Raw genomic sequence first — 19,961 nt, forward strand, 5'->3', positions numbered from 1 at the left:
AAGCAGGTCATATCAATAGGAAAAGAGATATAGGTCATGCCATCAGGCTTGCAAGCTAAAAACAAAGTGGAGAGGGTGGAAGATGACCGTGAAATGCAGAGTCAAAGATCTTCTTGTCTTTCTGATGCCACCAGCCTTTAGTATTCTGTTGCATCACAGGCTGAGACACTTGAACAGCAGGCCCAGTGATAGCCAGAGCACGTTGCACTTCTGAACGAACATCAGAAACTTGCTGACATTAAAGGGCCCGCAGTGTGTGTCACATGTGCTTGGTTGTGGGAATTTACCTAGCAAGGCTCCAGACACAAAGCAGGTACTGACATTGTTCCTTAATTAGGTTCCAAGCCAGCAAATGTTATGGATGCACATGGCATACCTTGTTAAAGTGTCTCAGCCTGGTCTTTTACCCCAGAATGTTTCCATCAGAATAGGTGTAATAAGTGTAAAGGTAAAGGTTTCCCCTTGAAATTAAGTCCAGTCATGCCTGACTCTGGGGGGGCTAAATGGGTGCAAATTGCAGAGGGTGCGCATTCTTGGGCCTGAATACCAAATCTGGCCTGTCTGGTGTCTCAGTCTGGCCCTCTGGGTTCTCTGGATCGCCATGGCTCCTTCCCCTGCCCCACCCCTTTTCCTCCAACCACTGATCATGCAGTTGTTTCCTGGCTTTTGTGCAGTACCCCCCACCCCCCCCACTCCCATTCTAAAAGGTTGAAATGCCTCTCCCATGGTTTAGTGGCTGGCAGTGAAAACCTTATACCTAAATAAGCTGGTACTTTTGGCAAGTTTCAGTGGCTTTCATGGTCTGAACTACTTTTGGCCATTTGTGGGCAGGGAAGCTCTGGCTGCCGCAGTTCCTGTACCGGTAATTTGATGAGGCGTTACTTGATGAGAAATTTCTGCAGTGCAGTCTACGTGGGCCTGCCATTGAGGATGGAACAGGAACTGCAGCTAGCACAGCACACGGTGGCTAGATAAGTTGCGGCTGGGTACACCGTCCAGAATCCCGAAAACATGGGCGGTAAAGGAATGTCGTTGGCTGCAGACCAAGGGTCATACAGTCCTGCTCTCACTGTGGCCAGCAAACTGCCCTGAAACTCACAAGCAGGACATGATTGGAGTAGGCTCCTTCCTCCCACGTCCCCCAGCAACTGGCTAGTTGTCGTTGGTAGTTTTATGCTCCATAAATTTGTCCAGTCCCCTTTTAAAGCCATCCGAGTGGGCAGTCATACTCCATAGCTGAACTGTGTGAGGAAGTGCATCCTTCTGTCTGGCCTGAGTTGCCCACGAATGAGCTTCATATTCTGGGTTCTAGTATCCTATGAGAGGGAGGAAGATGTCTCTCTTCCTGCTGACCTTATCCACATCATGCATAATTTTTGTATACCTCTGTTACGCCTCCCTTGCTCACTTTTGTCTAAGCTAATCAATTCCAAATGTAGCCTTTCTTCGTAAGGGAGCTGCTCCAGCCCTTTGATCATTTTATTTGTCCTTTTCTGCACTCTCTCCAGTGCCACAATGTGCGTTTGTAACATGTGGGGTCTGGAATTGTGCACAGTACGCTCAGTATGGTTGCACGATAGACTTATGTAAAAGGAATATGATCTTTCCAGTCGTTATTTTCAGCTTCCTCTCTAATTATACCTAACATGGAGTTTGCATTTTTCACAGGAGCTGTATAGTGAGCTGCTGCTTTCACTTGAGCCATAAGAGCCCTTTCTTGGTCAGTCGATGTTAACTCAGACCCCATTGACTTATTCTTGGAGCTGGAATTCTTTTTACTCCAAAGTGCGTCACTTTGCTGCACTTGTTTACATTGAACCTCATTGCCTGATCTTGATGGCCATTCTCCCAGTCTGGAGCGATCTTCTTGTGGCTCTTTGCCGCCCCTTTTTGCTTTAATCACCCTGCATAACTTGTTCTTTTCAGCAAACCTGACACTTGATTGCTTGCTCCTAATTCCAGGTGTATGAATACACTTCTGGTTCAACTGCAACATGTTAGTGATAGCATTGAAACCCTGAATGGTTGGGGCCCTTCATATTTGCTGAAGTGTATTACCTCTTCCCGTACTGAGATCTGCCAAGCACGCCCCTTCTTGGCTGTGGCTCCCCCTCCTCTTGGAGGCCCAGCTGGCACCAGTGCTGGACTTGTTCTGCCACCTAGTTGAGGCCTGGCTCTTTACCCTTTGAGCCTCCATAGGTCAGTTTTATTTATTAGTCCCATGGACTAATAATATGGAATACAAGTTAAATAAGTGTAATACATAATAAATATTTGCTTGGCATATTCCTGCTGATTTTATGTTGATGTTGAATGTAGTGGAAGGTAAATTATTATTGTTTCCATAGCTTTATAATGAATTGTTTAATTGGTTAATTTTATCCTACCTTGAGATCTGTTGACACAATGCAGATTAGAAATGTTTTAATAAATAATCAAGTCCTGCCAGTTTACTTTGTCTCTCTTCCCTGAAAATGACTTGGTGATTTGTTTATTTTCTCTCTTAGAATGGCCACAGGTGGCAAATATTTCAAGATTTGCTGGGTACCGATCAAGATAACCTTGATTTGGCCAATGTTAACCTAATGTTGGAGCTGCTGGTCCAAAAGAAAAAGCAACTGGAGGCAGTAAGCTTTTATTCCTTCTTCATAAACATGTTAAGAAACATTCTCTTTTGTTCAGTGGAATCCTAATTTAAAGCTGACCCTTGCCTGACCCTGTGACCCCAGAGAAGGTGTTGTGCTCTGTGCCCCTAATAATGCAAACTTGGAAATAACCATTAAGTGATAACCTGTAGTACATGTTCTAATTTTTATTTGATTTTGAGGTTGTATGGCTGCTTGGTACTTGCTGATTTATATATTTTTGAGCACTCTTGTGAGCTGCCACACATTTTATCATGGAGAGGTTGGATGCAAGTGTTCGAATAAAATAAAGTCCCGAGAATTCTCCCATCCCCCCACCATGCATACCTGGACCAGTTGATTCTGTGCACATGGATCACATGGGCAGGCAAACCAGGGAGTATTAGTGGGGCGATTGACTTCCTTGTGGACTCCTGTTTGCAAGACTGCACTATGTGAATGTTGATGTTGTACAATCTGCAATTCACCAAGCCAAACACAGCCCAGGAGAAAGGCTTGGTGGCCCGCCACAAAGCAGCCTCCGCCTGCATTTACTGTGGGTCTCTTGGAAGTACTGTGGTGCTCGCTTTCAACAGCACGCTTGGGAACAGGAAATGGGTCTTCATACTGGACCTTGGGGCTGGTGCAGGTAGCGACCTGGCAGCCCTCTGTGTCCTGCTGGATCAGACTGTCCAGTCCAGCGTTCTGCTCACGCTGCGGCCAGCCGGCTGTCCATGGGCAAGCCACGGGTGCAACCGCAGCCTCTCGCCCATGTTCCGCAGTGCCTGCTGTCCACAGCCATGCTGCCGGCATGGGCTGCCCCGGGGGTGGGTGCGTCATCCAAACCCAGGGCTGTTTTGGCAGAGCGGCTTGTTTTTGGCCAGCAAGCTGCCACCCAGGGAACCTGCAGTGCTGAACCGGGCCGGACATTTTCATCGCGGGCTGTGAGTGGCTTGGCAAGAACAGCCGGGGAGCTCGCCTCTCCTCCACAGCGGTTTCCCTCGGCCTAGCGACAGTCCGTCCTGCTGCAGCGTCGATCCTCCCGGGCATCCCACTCTCCCCACCAGGCCATTTTGCCACTTCACTCGCCAGCCGTCTTCTTTGTCACTGTCTGTCTGTCTGTCTGTCTGTCTGTTGGAGGCCAGCTGCGTGCAACCCACCCAGCAACCCTAGGACTCTGCTACTCTGCCAAGTTGTTTTGTCTTTGTCTGTGCTGCTTCTGCATGCCTGCCTCAAAATGCTTCAGACCCTTCTGAAGAGGCCCTTCCGGTTCTGCTGAAGCAGCACAGGCTCTGCTCAGAGCCACTCGGGGAGTCCGGGGTCTTCCTTGCAAGAGTTGCTGCTCATCGCGATCCTCCTCCCTGGCTCCACGTGTGTCAAGCTGAGCCGAACCCTGTCCGCTGCGGCTCGTGCCCCTGGTGCTCCCAGGCCGTGCGGGGCCTCATCGGCGCTTGCGTGACGCTTCTGGGCGCTGGGTTCCCCCGAGCGGCTCCCGCACACAGCCCCTGGGAGTCGCCGCCGTCCTCCCCGCAAGCTCCGGGCTTCGCCGTGTGTGCGCGCCACCTGCTCCACGTCTGGGGCAAGTTTGCTGGCATGTCCTCCCTGCGTACAAGCCGCCCTCCTCCTGCAAGAGAGGCAGGCAGCCTCTCGGACACACCATGAAGAGCCAGAGGTGTGGCACTGAAGCAGAAGGCACGGGTGGTGCTGACGCGGAAGGCGGCTTGGAGCATTTTCCCAAGGAAATGCTGCTGGGGCAGGCTTCCCCAGGGGAGGGATTGGACGAGCGCCGGAGAGCAGGCTCCTCCACCCGTTTCACCCGGGCACGTGCCCCAGAGGAGACACAGCAGTGGGCACCTCCCTGCACGGCCCATCTGGACTCAGTGCCGAGGCGTCCCTGCACGTGCCGAAACGTCCGGCCATCCGCCACCCCAGCGCGCACCTTGCTGGCATGTCCTCTCTGCACAGCCTGTTGTGAGCCGGGAGGCTGCTCCCCAGCGTGGCCCGGAGCTTCTCTCGTTCCTCAGTACGAAATCACCGTGGATTTGCTTCTGCTGTGTGCTCTGCATCTCTTTTGTAGCCAAACAATGGTTCATAATGACACAGTTCTTCTGCTGTGTGTTGGAGGGGATTTTCAGCCTGCAGCTTGCAACAATATTGTTTGATTAGGCCTGCCATTTAGCTAGAAAGAAGGGGTTGGTGTGAATGCTGCCATTTCATTTCTTGAACCACGGATGCCTCCAGTGCCAGAACATGCAGAGCTGCTTGTTTAAATTGCCGTGTCATGAGCAGGTCACGTCCCTCTTTCCCTCCCTTTCGATAGACTCAGAACAAAACCTTTGAAGTGCAGCCCTTCGGCTGACATTTAACTGGATGAGAAGAACCTAAAGCCGAGTAGCGTTTTCTCAGAGGGGAATGCAAAGAGCCGAAATACCATTGCCCCATTGGGTCAAGGCGCTCCCTCTGCATTCCTGCCCACTCCCTCCCTCGCCAAGGCAGGCTGGCTCGCTCACTCTGCCTGCAAAACTTCACTAGGAAGCCACAGAGCTGTCAAGTCCTCTGCCCCTCCTTGCTCCTTTGGCTCCTCCGCAGAATCAGACAGAGCGATCTGGGCAGACGGTCATGTGCAGGGGGCTCCTCCTCTGCTCGCCGAATCTCCCTTCAGTAGTGCAGCCGGAGGTGCAGCGTTGCATTCTCGCCATCGGTGTTAGCAGGGGGAGATTTAACGGTTTGGGGCTTTTAAGTACCGACCCGAGCATGCACAAACATTTTTTATTTCTCCCATATCTTGTTGATTCACCATGCCCGGATCAGATTGATCACCACAGCCCAGTTCACTTATTTGAGAAACATTGCATACGGCTCTGCAAGTGTCTGAAAAAAAGGATGAGGGCCTCATCCTCGTCCTAATCATGCTGAGGGGAATCAGGCCTGAGGGTGTGGGTGCCCAGCTGCATCAGCAGGTGTCCTCTTGATAATGTCTTTGTCCCTTCCTGGCACTCTGGCCCTCGCTTCTGCTCCTCTGAGGGGCTCTGGCAGTACCTTCTGCAATGCCTTCGTCAGCAGCAGCCTCTCTCCCTGGCTCCTACTGCCTTTCTGCCGCTGACTTATCAGGGTGCCCCTTCAGTCCCTCTAAGTGTTACCCTTTGCATTCCATCTGAGTGCCCTTCTTTTCTTCTGCTCCTCTTGTCTCTGCTGCCGGAGCATCTCAGCATGGCGCTTCCTGGCATTTTCGTTGTGCACAGAAAGGGCCGGGCATTGAGTTATGGCAGAAACTGCTAATCCTGTCACGAACAGAATTGCTGCAACAGCCTATTGATCACCTCACTGACCTGGACAAACTGTTTTGGCACTGCAGCATGGTCCCTTGAGCACATTTTGTAATGGCTCTGGCTCATTTCGGTGCTGAGGTGGAGGGGCAGGGGAGAAACAGGTTTGCAGAAGCAGCCTCTGACAGGATGGCCGTGGGCAGTTCAGCAGCCTTCCATGGCTGCCTCCTTGGAGAAATACTGGGGTGCTCTGTAGCTGAGCCGCTCACAGCAGGCTGATGTGTTGTTGGCTGGTGGATGTTTCGGCATGGATGCTCGACACACATACTCTTCAGATAATAATCCATCAGTTGGACACCACGATGCAGATTTCAATACCAGTTAAAAATGAGACCGTTATACAAACTTTCAACATTAGGTGCTTCCCACTCTGGTCACCTTTGGAGTAGGGAAATTACTGTGCACAACGCCTTTTGAGAATTGGTGCACATTCGAAAGGAATCATAAAAGAAGGGGTGTGCTGGGATCCCCTCAGATGGTGGGGGCCTTGGATGCTCCACGTACCTTCCTGTTCTTCCTGCACAATGTGAAGAGTTTTGCAAGCACACATGTCGTTCTACCCCAGTGCTTCGAGAAGCTGTGGATTCTAGGGGAAGATTTATAAACCTGAAACTGGTATTTTGGAAGAATGCATGGTGATAAGTTCTGGATCAACTGATAAGCTAGCCATGGGTCAGTTCTTCACCTCCCCACCCCCATGGACTCCCTGTGCACTCCATGTTTTCAGCTGTCAGGCTTTTGCACTTGACTTACGGTGCCATGCTGTGCTCCAAAGGATGCCCAACAAAAACTTCAGCAGCCATCACAGCTCAACAGACTGTTTGTGGCCTGCCCTTTCGGCTGCTTAAAATCCCCTTGGGGCTCTGAATTTGGAGGAAGACCTTGTACCGGATTCGGTTACTGCTTGCCGCCGGCACAGCATTCGCTCATCAAGGTGGCATTCGCTATTCCTTCAGGATGAACCACAGGTTCCAGACCCCGGGACTCAGAGCAATGCCGTCACCATTGGTGGCCCACCAAATCAGCAACCCATATCCTCTGACCCTACCATGTGAAACAGCTGCGTGTTACGAAGCATGTGATATCCTCCCAGCTACCACTGACTGCGTCTGGGACTGTCTTGTGCACAGAGACTGCTCAGTGTCTGGAAAGGACTTGCAGCAGTGGAACTGCCTGTTCTGGGTACAGCTGTTAAGTTGTTATGTTCCATTGAGTCATCGCCAACTTATGGTAACTCTATGAATGAAAGCTCTACAAAATACTCTGCCCATGACAGCTCCATTCAGCTCTCCCAAGCTCAAGGCTGTGACTTCTTTTACACATTCTATCCTTCTCATATTTGGTCTTCACTTTCGTCTTCTGTGTTTGACTTTGCCAAACGTGATTGTCTTCCCCAGTGAGTCTTGCCTTCTCATGATATGCCTGAAGCATAACAGGCTCAGCTTCATTTTTTGCTTCAAGGAGAAGTTCTGGTTTGATTCAGTTGGGCTTTTCCATTGTAGTTCCTTGCTGTCTGCACAACACTTACGACAGTCTCAGTTTTGTCATGTTTGCTTCTAGGAAAAGCTCTGGCTTGATTTGATCCAGGCCCCACCTGTTTGTCTTTCTGTCAGTAAAGGGTATTTTCAAAGCTCTCCTCCAGCACCGTGTTTCAGATGCATCCACTTTCTTCCTGTTCGCTTTCTTCACTGTCCAGCTTTCACACCCATGCATACTGATTGGGAATACAATGTTTTGCATGATCTTGGCCTTGATCTCCAGTGAAACATCCTCACAATTGGGGATCTTTTCTAGTTCCTTCACTGCTGCCCTTCCATTCTTCCAGTCTTCTTTGAAGTGTTTGGCTGCAGCCTCCCTTTGAATAGATGACTGAGCCAAGGTATGTGAAACCTTCCAAATTTTCAGTTTCTTCATTATTAACTGTGAAGTTCTATCAGTCTTCTGTGGACATGATTTTAGTTTTCTTAACATTTATCTGCAGTCCTTTTTTTCACTTTCTTCTTTCACTTCCATCAGGAGTAATTTCAAATCACTGCTGCTTTCTGCCAGTACTAAGGTATCATCTGCATATCCTGAATTAGTGGTGTTTCTTCTACCAGTTGTCACTCCTTCTGATTCAAATCCAGCTTTCCTTATGATATGTTCTATGTCCAGACAGGGAAACATATCCTTGAGGATAATCGGGGGCAGGGGGGGGAACCATGACAGGTTGATTGGGGTACAAAGGGGGGGGTGGTTATGAGCAAAACTCACTTCATAGGCATGCAAAGGAAGCACTGAGATATCCAGGGTCAGCTAAGACTAAATAAAAAATAAAAAGGATGGGTGAACTTTCTGTTGGGAGCTGCAAAGACAAGGTTGCCTCCCGAGCAATCAGCCGGCCAGTAGCAAAGAGGCCCTGCTGATGAAGGGAGGGAGCAGGACGATTGCACACTAGGCGTTTCGTTGCAGGTGTCCCTGGGACATGTGCCAGGAGCAGGTGGGAGGAAGGAATTGCACAAAGGCCATGGCAAGTCTAGGAGAGGCTGATGATCTCTTGGCAGCATCACAGAACAGCCAGCCTGCTTAGCGGTGGCTTAGCACCATGCATGAAGCTGCCCGTATTATTGATCGGGAACCAGCCTTTGGGGGATATTCTGCCGTGCCAGAATTTCTCTTCTCCCTGGGGGGAATTCTCCCCAATCAAGCTTTCCCTGAAAGTAGCCTGTTGAACCGGGATTTGAGGTGGAGTCGATTGTGGGTTCAGTCCATGTGCATGAATGTGAGCATGTTTGCCCAAGAGGTACGTAGGCTTCCGCATTTTGCAAACTAGAGTTACTTGTTCCATGGTCTCATCCGTGCTGGCCCCATAAAAAAAACGTTCAGTGGTGCAGGAATGTGTTGCGATTCCACTAATTGCATATTGCAGTGTTTATGTGTGGTCCGTCCTATTGGAGGGTGCAGAGATATATCTGCACCTATAATCATATATTGGGCAAGTGTTTATATGCATCCCTTTTTAAAAAAGGAAACATTTCTGAATAGCTGCATGGTTTCCTTTTTTGCACACACAACCCTTTTTCTGTAAACTGTTTGTTACAGGAATCCCATGCCGCCCAGTTACAGATTTTGATGGAATTCCTGAAGGTTGCCAGGAGAAATAAAAGAGAGGTAATGTAACCTGCTTAGATTTACTACTATGAAACCTTCTTTCCATTACACTATTTTTAACAATGCCGGTTGGCCTTTCAGTTTGTTTTTGGAGAGGCTTGTGTGGGTGGGTAATCTTGCGCAACAGAAGATTTGAAACACATGGATTTGATTTACTTGAGATTATGCAAATTGTGACAGTTTTTGCTCTGTGCTTTGTACTTGAGTTTGGTACTTCTTTTGATTAACTTTTCATACCATTTGAGAGATGATTGTCAAGGAAAGTTTATTTGTTGGCAGCTGCACCAAGTGCTTGAAATAAGTTGCAGCTGGGACTGGAGTTGAGCCGCTTAAAAAATTAATAGATTGCCAGTATTTTTAAGAGAAAATCTTAACATGAAATGCCTGTTGTCATCTAGAAGTGCATATATTATCGCAGAGTTTGGAGTGGGTGGTTTTTTAATGCTTCTGGCTGAACCTGATCAATGTTGTTTTCTCTGAGCAAATAAGAGGGCCTCAGCAGTGTTGGTTTAGTAAGCAGGGAGCACAGTGCTGGTGTCAAGAGTAGGCATGACTGGGCTCCTGTCAGGGCCCCACACCTGACTGACGAGATCCCCTTGTGATCCTCCTCTTCACTTTCACAGCCTGCCTGCTCACCTGCCTCTCCCTCTGCCTCCATGGCAGAACTTGTCTTCATTCCTGTTCTGCACTCATGATCATTAACCCTTTCCATTTGCTACATTTTTTAAAAAGGTTGGAATATCCACAATGCACAGTTGGGGCTGTATCCTTTTTTACATTTTCAGCCCCAGAAGCTTTGTGCTATCGTGTTGGTAACTTTTTACCTATTGTATTTTTCAGACTTTTTCAGGCACACTCTGAAGTCTGTCCAATACGTGTATATGAAGCAAGAGTCCAACCTGAGAAGCCTTAAATTGGCCTATGTGTGCTTTATGACCCATTTCTAGTACAGCTTATTAAAAAGAAAAATACATATGTAACAAGAACACCTAAACGCAATGTAAATTAGAGGGCAAAATGCCAATCAGTGACTGACAGCATGAAAGGGTTGGCACTTATTTATTTATTTATTTATTTGTTTGTTTATTTAAAACATTTCTATGCCGCCCCATTTGCCGAAGCCTCGGGGCGGCTCACAACATAAAATTAAAATATAACACATTCAAAATATAAAACAAATTAACAATATAAAATATAAAAGAAGTCGCTCTGGCCAGCACTTCTGGTAGCAAGCTTTGGGAAATGAGACCTTCACTTGCCTCCAAGCATACAACAAGCTGAATGCCAGTGCCAGGCAAGCTGCCACGGGGAGGGCATTCCGGGGGGGGGGGTCCCCTATTGAGAAGGCATTCCCTGGACAACATATGCCTTTTGAATGCAGAGCAGCCAGGGACAAGCCTCAGGTGTTAATCTCAGTCTGCAGGGGCAGATGGGTGCTTGGTAAATTGGACCAACAGACAGCTGAGCTGTGCCGGGCTCTACAGGCAAGCCGAGAACTGAGCCTGGAAGTGAGTCAGGAGCCAAAACAGGTTTGTTACGTTCCTTCCTCCCTGTCCCTGTTAGCAGCCTGGCAGCTGCTTTCCAAAGTAATTAAGCTTCCTAGAGTGAGTGTGCTGTAGTGATCCAGCTTAACGGAGTGTAGGTAACTTGGTTTTATCTCCTTGGAAAGGGGCTTTGGTGGGTCTTGGCAGCCAGTGCCCCCGTGGACACCTAAGCTCCAGTGACAAACTACTTCTAAATATCCTGAAAAAATGCTTGCTTTTAAATTGCCTGGGCAGAAATGCTGCATTGTGCACCATTGTGGATGTTTTAGTTAAAACGAGTCAGGAACAGGGCAAGGGATAGGTTGAGAAAAGCTCGTTGCTTAAATACCAGCATTTAGGTTGTGCCGAGTAGGGCGGTGATGGTGATGTAAGGTCTTCCCTGTGCAATGGTGAGAAAACGAGAGACTAGTTCTGGAGGGCTTGAGAGAGTGGATCTCCATGCCAGTTCAGTGCACTTGCTCCTCAACTGCTGCAGCATCTTGTAAAACCCTGGGCAGCAGTGGGCATCTTTAAGCACAGCTCACCTAAATGGTTGAAGCAGAAGAAGTGGGCTGACAGGGGGACTAGAATCCTCCCAGCGGATGGCAGTTAAGGCCTCCCCCCAGGGCAGCATCTGGATAAACCAGCTTCAGGGATGTGTGAACAGCTGCTTCACTTCTTCCTTGGTATGAGCAAGTGAACAAATAAGGAAGTTGAGTCTACAGCTTTCCATCATGGCCAAGGGAGGAAATGAGTGTTAATGGCTTCTAAACAAGCCAGGAAGTAGAAGTGAAATTAGAACCATGGTTTTATATTACACCTTGTTTGGAAACCATTAATAATAGATATACTGGGAAGCCATTATTAATTGCATGCTCCTGGGTCGTTATACTGCTCAGATGAACCAAGGAGCAAAGTTGCTGCATGTTCGTGTGTGTCTCACTTATTCAGTGGCGTTTTCGATCAAACATGGTCTTTAGTTAACTTTACCTCATGTGTTTTTGAGGAACTCAAAATATTCCAAAGGGGAAAGCTACTCTGGAAAAGAGTGTTGCTTTGTTTAGCTGAATGTGCATGTCATTTCCCTGAATATGTCCATTCAACTCTTGGTCCTCTGTCAACATAATGAAGATGTTAAGTAGCCAAAGATAGAGCTCTTATTAGTTATTGTGTGGTAATCATGGAGAATTAAAAGCATGGATTCTCTAGCGCTGTCATTAGCTCCTGCTAATCGTTTTTCTTGTCAAACTTTATTGCTTAGTCGTTTATACATGTGAATAGGCTGATGATTTATAGGTAGGGAGAAATGACAAAGGCAGAAATCAATCATCTCTCAGAACCACAAATTGTTAATTATTTCTTATACTCCCAAGGTAGCCTTGTAGCTTTGATATGTTTATTATCCATTTTTCTTAAATAACTACAGTTTCGGCTGGTTCAGCAATTTTAGTGCTCAATTAGATGGCAGTTGGGAGAAAGCCTACCAAAGCAGGCAGCAGGGGGTTTAGTGGGTTGCATGCTAATATCCTTAAGCATCCAGCCAGTTTTGGCATTGAAATATGTTGGTTACTTAGAAGCTGCGTTGGAAGCTTTTACTTTGGGGCTTTTAGGATTCTTGCTTTGGCTTTGAGAAAATGCTAATTTCTAGGGGTACCTTTGGGAGGGTTCTGGCATGCAGTATTTTTAAGGGATTATCTCATTGTTTTCAGCGGTGCAGTTGAAGCCTCTGTCTATATCTAGCTTATGTCTGCTACCCAAAGTACCCACAGCCCTGCCAGACACAAGCCTGCAACTGACTCGTGTAATTTAAGCTTCCTAGTTAAACCTCGAGCACTTTTACCAAAACGTTGGCACAACCTTTGAGTGTCAGTGGCAAAAATTTGTGGGGGCATGAACTAGTAACCCTGATGAGACGCATCCACTGTGTGGTGGCAGTGGCACTGGGTCTGTTCAGTCAGACTTCCAGAGGTATGTGTGACTGAGACTGTGGGTGGAGTGCAGCCTTTTTCATTCTGTTGGACCGGTGGCTTTATACCGTCCAGATGCCAGGTTAACTGAGGGAGTGCCTTTCTCCATACGCACCAGCCCAATCTGCAGCCCTCCTCCTCATTCCTCCCCATAGCAAATTGTGGGGAGAGATTGCAAGGATTGCTTTTCCAATCATAGTGGCCCTACATGGGAATTCAGTCCTGCTGGGCTGGCGCCTGCTCTTTTCTTTTAGATGCCAACATAGGACATTTTTGCTCCATTGTTGTTTTAACTGGTGAATTATTGACTGATTTCTAATGATGATTAAAATGTATTTTATTCCATTAAATGCTGCTGCCTTATGACTTTAAATTATGCTATTGATATTAATTATGTTAATTGGTTTGTTTTTTTGGGGGGGGTCATTGTGGATGTATGATATTTATCTTTTTATTATTTTGTCTTATTTAATTTTAGTAGCTTTTATTTATGGATTGGTATGGTTTATTGCCTTTATTGTGAATTGTATATGACGTTGTACATTGTGGATTTTATTGTGTTGTAAACTGCCCAGAGAGAGAGCGTATGGCCAATGAAGTGGCAGATAAATTGAAAGAAAGAAAGAGAGAGAGAGAGAGAGAAAGAACGAACGAACGAACAGCATCCTTCTGGGCAGTTTGGCAAGAATGGGTCATGAGGGCACTCTGTTGCCATGGTCCAGTTGGCTTCCAGAAGAAGGCGCTGAGAGACTACTGCTCAGCACTGCACCCTTTGGTTTCTCATATCCCACATGGTTCTGCATATTATTTAGCACCTGCGTGAAACTGTTGGGAGAGTGGCCCACCAGCTGTTTTGGCTTACAATTCCCATCAGCCCTGGGCAGCATAGCCAATGGCTGGGGATGATGGAAGGGCCATAGGTCTCCTGCCCTTGTCCTGGAGAACACATGTAGCACAGCTTTCCAAGCTAAACTCTCCTCGTGAGCGAGCATAAGAGAGACAGGTGCAGCACAATGGATGCTTTTTCTGCGCTGCTTCACTGCTGACACAGGAGGGAACAGGCTGACCTTAACAGAGACGTGCTCTTCTGGTCAGTGGGGAGTCGAGCGGGCAAGCCTGCCCTTTCCGACCTTCCTGTTTGATTGGGGAAGGCCCATCACCTTGGCATGATGCCTCCTCAGCAGTTTCAGGCAGGAAGGCTGCTGTCGTCCCTCTCTCATCTTCCGCTGCGTTTTCTCTTTTTACACTGTTCCATGGTTAGCGAGGCGTGTTTTTGTGCAAAAGGGACGGTTGACACTAGTGAAGTCAAGCCGTGTGTCTGGGATGTGCCCTGCTCCTGGAGGGACATTCCCAGCCAAGTCACGTGTGATGAGAACTCGTTGGTTAAACAACGCGTGGGTTGTTGTGCATGTGTGGGACTGTTGGTGGCCTATGCGCGGCTGTTTAACCCTTGTATAATACTTTGCCCCAGGTGTGAACGCCATGGCAAGTTCTGGCTTGCATATTCAGAACAGCTGCCGGCATGCTTTGCACCCATTGTTGCTGTTGATTGTGCCAGCAGGCCTGGGCTTTTCCTGTGCCAAAATTGTCTTTGGCAGCAGCACAACTAATTCTGCGACCCATTCAGAGTTTAATGTGTGCAGATTTAACCTCCCTTAATGGTTCATATTTGATGTAGAGTCATTGATGCAGCCTGGGTGCCTAAACTACAACCCAGTATAGATTTAATTTTCATTTAATTTGATAATTTGATGGATGTGATAGGTATTTTTACATCTTACATTCAGGTAGCTTAACTTACCAGAGCCATTTTAGGTGGGATGCTGTAGCTCAGATGCAGAATACTCTTTTTGCAGCTGCTCTTGAGGGCCACATTTCAGTGCAGGGTGGAGTTGAAGGCAAAACGGGCAAGGCAAAAAGCCCCCCCCAAGATTTTATTGAATTTGTTATTTATAAATATTATTGTTTTTAATTGTATGTATTATGAGCCGTGCCGAGATGCCAAGGTGACAGCATACAAAAGTTTTAAATAAATACCATCCATGCCAAAATATTAGAGCTTAGCGCTCCTATGGTGAGCTACCAAGCCACTCTTTTAGAATGGAGAAAAAGTGCACAGAAGCCAGGAAGACACCAAACGATTGGTGTTCAGGGGACAGTGGCCTGGGTGCAATTATAATAGTTGCATATTTTGATAAGCCACAATAACTACTTATATGGGAGTGTTCCCAGAATGTCGGTACTCTTGCTATTGGATGGTATAAAAATGAAATAAATAAATAGATAAGCAAACTAATTTGTTGCTAGGCAAATAATGTCAGTTGTGTTCAATTAAATTATTCTACTTGTTTACTAAAGAGTTTTTGTTATTTTATAGGCAACTTGTATGTGGATTTTATCAGCAACTTTCTAATTACTCAATGCATAATTGCTTTTTTATCACTTTAAAAACCATGAATATTAAGAGTACCACATATTAACATTGAATACTGGGGAGCTTATTTCTTACCAATGTAATGCTAGTGCATTTATTGCACAGCTTGTGACATTCTTTTAATGCACTTCTCCTGTCTGGTGCCTTTCTGAATACACATTAGTTTGTACCTGAGATGTGTCATTTTCCAACTTTTAGTGTGCATACTCTCTTTTTAAAGAAAATGTCTTAATTTATGACAGAGTCAGTATTGCCAGTACAAATTGGCTTAAATTTCTTTTATCCCTTTTTCATCCACAGCAACTGGAACAGATTCAGAAGGAGCTTAGTGTTCTGGAAGAAGATATTAAGCGAGTGGAGGTGAGGCGCCCAGCCGTTGTTGGAACTTGGGCAGTTTTTCACTCCCATCAAGCTGTCTGCCTCACTGTGGGCTGCTTTGTTAAATTTATGGCACTTGCTTCTGTAATAGAGAAAATGAACAGATTAAGCTCACCCGTTAATTTGTTTGCTTGAATGCCTGCAGTATTTTGCTTGATGTGAGGGGATTTCGAATACTTGTGTACCTTCCAAATGGTTGGTTAATTCTCAGAATTCATTTTGGGGGGGGGGGGTTCTGTGTGTGCGTGTTCTGTTTAAAAAAACTGCATTTGAAATACTGGGGGCCTAATAATAATGTTTAGTGGCTTCTTACAAGATGTGGGGAACAGACAGTCGCTTAAAAGAATAATAATGGGTCAGATAAAACAATTGGGCTCAGCAGAAGGTTTCAGCCAACATGTAGCTCTGTTGCTGGGTGGGAATGGTGAAACGGCCCCTGTTTATTTTAGTATTTTTCAGTTAATTAATCGAATACAGTCCACTTCAGTATTATTTATTTATAACCTTTCTATGCCGCACCCATCACCGAAGCCTCGGGGCGGCTCACAAGGAAAATAAACAAAGCATAGAACAATATTAAAAATTTGGAGTTCTCTGCAATAATATAAAACCATTAAATAAAACACAGATTAACAATTAAAATGTTGTTTAAATAAAAAGGTCTTGGCCTGGCATTGAGAAACAAATAACGACGGCGCCAGGTGGACTTCTCTGGGGAGCGCATTCCATAGGTGGGGCGCCACTGCAGAGAAGGCCCTCCTCCAGGTACTCACCCTCCTAATATCCCTCACAGAGGGCTCCTGGAGAAGGGCCTCCCCCGCTGATCTCAGGGGGTAGGGGGGCATATATGGAAGCTCCTTCCACCTGGTGTGAACCCAGCGGGTTGCAGAATGTACCCGAATATTGAAACCGTAGGACTGAAAGATGGAGAAACCTGCAAGATTGTTACCTAGGGAAGCTGGCCCAGAAATGTAGATGAAATTAACTTTCTTTAGAGTTCGGTCTTGCAATAAACTTACACGGGGGTTAGCCTTTGTAAATGTTGAGTGAGAGCACCTGATGTTGTTCATCCAGATTTATTTAAAAAGACCTTGCTGGGAGCTTCTGGTCCTGCTCGCACCAGTCTGCTCTTCAATAAAGCACTTCAGCAACAAGCTCAGTGTGGCTCCGCTGGGTTAGCGGAGCAAGCAGAGAAAATATCATTAGTCTCTCCAGAGAATGCTGGGAATGTTGGGCAAAAGTAGCTGAGCTGAAATGAAAATAATGAGTAAAGTAATATGTTCCTAAAGGTGCCTGTTGTTAATGGGGGATGTAAATCTTATTTTGTGTAATTACTGTAACGTGGCTCTGTATGTATTCCAGGAAATGAATGGCTTGTATTCACCAGTCAGTGAGGACAGCACTGTGCCTCAGTTTGAACCATACTCACCTTCACACAGGTACAAATCTGCCGGTTGCGTCAGATGCAGAAGGCACACAATAAGCCAACCTTGTCCTTACACTTTTCCCTCCCCGCCCCTTGCCCTAGTCCACACTCACCTGCTTTATCAGTGCGTCTTCCTTCATGGCAGGAAGCGTAACCTGTTTAGGTTTTATGGGGTGGGGGGACCGTTTTAGCTGGAGGGGCAAGCTCCATCCTTCTTCATGGTCTCTGTGCACCGCACCTATGGCCTCTACACCTGTATGGAGCCTGTTGTTGGGAAGCTTCTCTAACTAAGCGTTTGGTTGTGTCCCAGGGTTACTTGGGAGGGACTCCTGCCCATTCCCTCAGTTCCTTTTTGACCACCCTCACACCTAGATTAGGAGGTCTTTTCACCTGCATATTTTCAGTGTTTTTTTTCCCTAAATCTCATTCCTCCCTCATCCTTCTTCTCAGCATATGCTTTTTCCCCCATAAACCTGTTTTCACCCTTTTGCTAAACAGGAAGAGAAAGAAATCTACAAAAACACGTATTTCTCCCCTGCTTTCTCGCTACTCCGTTGTGTCCCATAGCAGTTGTTCCCTCATCTGTGTCTCTTTGCCTCCCCCATCCACTGTATTGGCTTCGACGGCACCGTTTCAGAAGTGTGTGAGTGGTGACAGCAGACTCCCCACTGTGGACAGGTGCTCCCCCTGCCTTGCCTGCCTGGCTGAGTGACATGTAATGGAGACCTGCCCTCACAAAGCAAAGAGCGGACGGGCTAAAGGCCGAACGGTGGAGGAAGCTGCCGGGTCCTCCAGCCGGAAAGGGCGAGACTGCCAGCTGCTGGGACTGCGGCAGCGACATCCAGGCCCCCGTCGGCTCTGGGGCGTGGGGTCTCCAGCTGCGAGGCCTGAAGCCAGTTGTTCCTCTGGGACAAAATCAGGGCTATGCATGAACACCAGCCAGGCCACTGCAGGGTCGTCTCCCAGGTCCCCAGCCCAGCACTTCAGCCATCACACCACATGAGCTCTCCGTTGTTCTTGGGAGGCCACAAGCAGGACGGGAGAGCGGAAGCCCTGGCCTGCCACGGCTCCCCCATGATGGTATTCAGAGATACTCTAGTGCTGATGTGTGCCCATCATAGCTCGCTCTTCTGCCCTGCCATGATATGCTGTACCTGCCACAATTTCTCTTCTGAAGGAACCTCTCATCCTCCTTTCTTTAGGCTCATCTAAAGAAGCACAAGAGAAATGTGGGCACACAGTAAAATTTGGCGTGGCCCCAGGTTGATAGCCCGGGGTAAAAATGGGCACTGGGTCAGAAAAGGCTGAAGACTTGTGCCGTGGCCATAGCCAGACCCTCGCTGTGCTGTCAGGACTGCTGGGCTACCCAGAACCTTGCCAGGGAGTGCTCATCGGCCAAGCCCCATTGTCCTCTGCTTTTATTGGCTGGACTTTCCCAAGAAGCCTTGAGAAATTAATAGCATCATAAACTTGGATGTTACTCAGGAACATCAACGTTTGTGGTCACTGGCAGGCCCAGAAGTAAATGAGTTCCCCCTGTGTTTTGAGTGTTGACCCCGTTGCCATTGTTTGGCATGGAACTATAGTGTGGCCAACATAGTTTCATCTTGCGTGGGCGATGAGTGGTGTGTGATGCTTTTTGCTTGGCTTGCAAGTTTAAATTTTATGTTCGGTTGGCCAAGATCTCAGTTGAAAGTGTGTTTGGTCTTGTTGCCGGCCTGCATGAATCCTGCAGGTGATATTAGTCTGGGAGAGCAGCAGGCATGGCTTTTATTGTGTGATAAACCTCCCAGGGGAGAAACACTATTGAGTTGCCAGACAGTTGCTGTATGACTTTTGAGCTTTTGTGATCTAGTTGCTGAGATAAAGTGCCGCTGCTCTTGGATGGTGGTAAAAGATCACAACCAGTTCTAGTGCTGAGCCTGTGACTGAGAGGAAAGGAAGGAGCAAAACGAGGAACAGCCTGCTGAAAAGCTTTAGATGGTTGCCAGAAATGGGGGGGAATCCAGAATGTGAGGGTTTGAGGTTTGCTGCAGCCCGTTATTGAATCCTTACTTCCAGTGTATTGATTAGACTCTGAGCAAGGCCCTTGTGCAGTTCATTACTTATTGGGATTTTATTGATGTGTGTGTCGGTGCTGAATGAGGCATCAATGATCCAGTGTTTAAATAGATCTTTGCTGGGTCTACATTTCCATAATAGCACAGATATAAATTAGCAGGCCATAAAGTGCATACAACCCACAAGCTACTCTTTGGTATCTCCTTTCCCCATGGCAGTGTTGTGTAAACTCATTCCTGTGATCTCTTAACACATGCCAGTGCTTAACGATTCAGTAAAACAGTGCTTTCATCTGTGCTTGGACATTCATAACCCTGATGTGGCCCATGTAAAGCAATTTCAAGATCAAGACATTTCAACTGAAACGGTACAGAAGTGCAGGAAAACTAAATCAATGTAAGCATATTAACGGGCACAGTAACGAAGAAGGCATCCCTTCCACTGCCAGCAATGAAATCCTCTGTGTCTGCCTTTGATGCATGCAAGCCTCCACACACACAGAGTGGCTTATGGCATGTGATGCAGGAGGTGAGGCACGGCAGCAGCATTTTCCACTTCCGCGCACCTGTGTTGCACCTTGCTGGCTGTTCTTGGTCATCAAGAGGAAGTACCATTGAGCGGGGAGGAAGGAAGCTGTAACGATGTTTGGATCCATCGTAAGCGGTTCGCTCCTGCCTTCTCCCTTCCTTGCTGTCCTGCATACCCCTTCAGCTGTCTCCAAGGTAGATTTCTGACAGGGGAGATGCAGGTGGGGCACTTCTTTCTGCTGAGGTTGGCAGGGAAGGTAGGGAAGGGCTGCTCATTTGGAATCCCAGCTCTGCGGTCAGAGGAGGCCATAGGACTGCCCCATAAAAGAGGGGCAACACATCCAGTTTACATTATTCTTAATGCTTGTGCTCCAATGTAGCTCTTTTAGACTTCTTATTCCTGTTAGATACAATGCAGTTCCACTACCAAAATGGTCGCGAGCACATCCATTCCCAGCTTTTCTATGTGCAATGACAGGAAATGGGTTCATAATCAGAATGTTCCAGATGTTGCATAACTAGTCATAGAAGAAGTGAATTTTGAT

The 19,961-nt window shown here is 47.2% G+C and overlaps 1 protein-coding gene across 4 annotated transcripts in view; it reads left to right on the forward strand.

Annotated features, from left to right (window-relative positions):
• The window catches only part of COP1 (COP1 E3 ubiquitin ligase), a 125,028-nt gene that overhangs the window by 17,364 nt on the left and 87,703 nt on the right, over positions 1-19,961 (forward strand). For all 4 annotated transcript variants that reach the window (XM_044439311.1, XM_044439312.1, XM_044439313.1 and 1 more), the window contains 4 exons: positions 2,508-2,627; positions 9,032-9,100; positions 15,325-15,384; positions 16,765-16,841. In XM_044439311.1, the coding sequence (XP_044295246.1) occupies positions 2,508-2,627; positions 9,032-9,100; positions 15,325-15,384; positions 16,765-16,841 (326 nt within the window). The remainder of the gene's footprint in view (positions 1-2,507; positions 2,628-9,031; positions 9,101-15,324; positions 15,385-16,764; positions 16,842-19,961) is intronic.

Source organism: Varanus komodoensis, unplaced genomic scaffold, assembly GCF_004798865.1.
Source record: "Varanus komodoensis strain SLA01 unplaced genomic scaffold, ASM479886v1 scaffold34_1, whole genome shotgun sequence".
Lineage (NCBI taxonomy): Eukaryota > Metazoa > Chordata > Lepidosauria > Squamata > Varanidae > Varanus > Varanus komodoensis.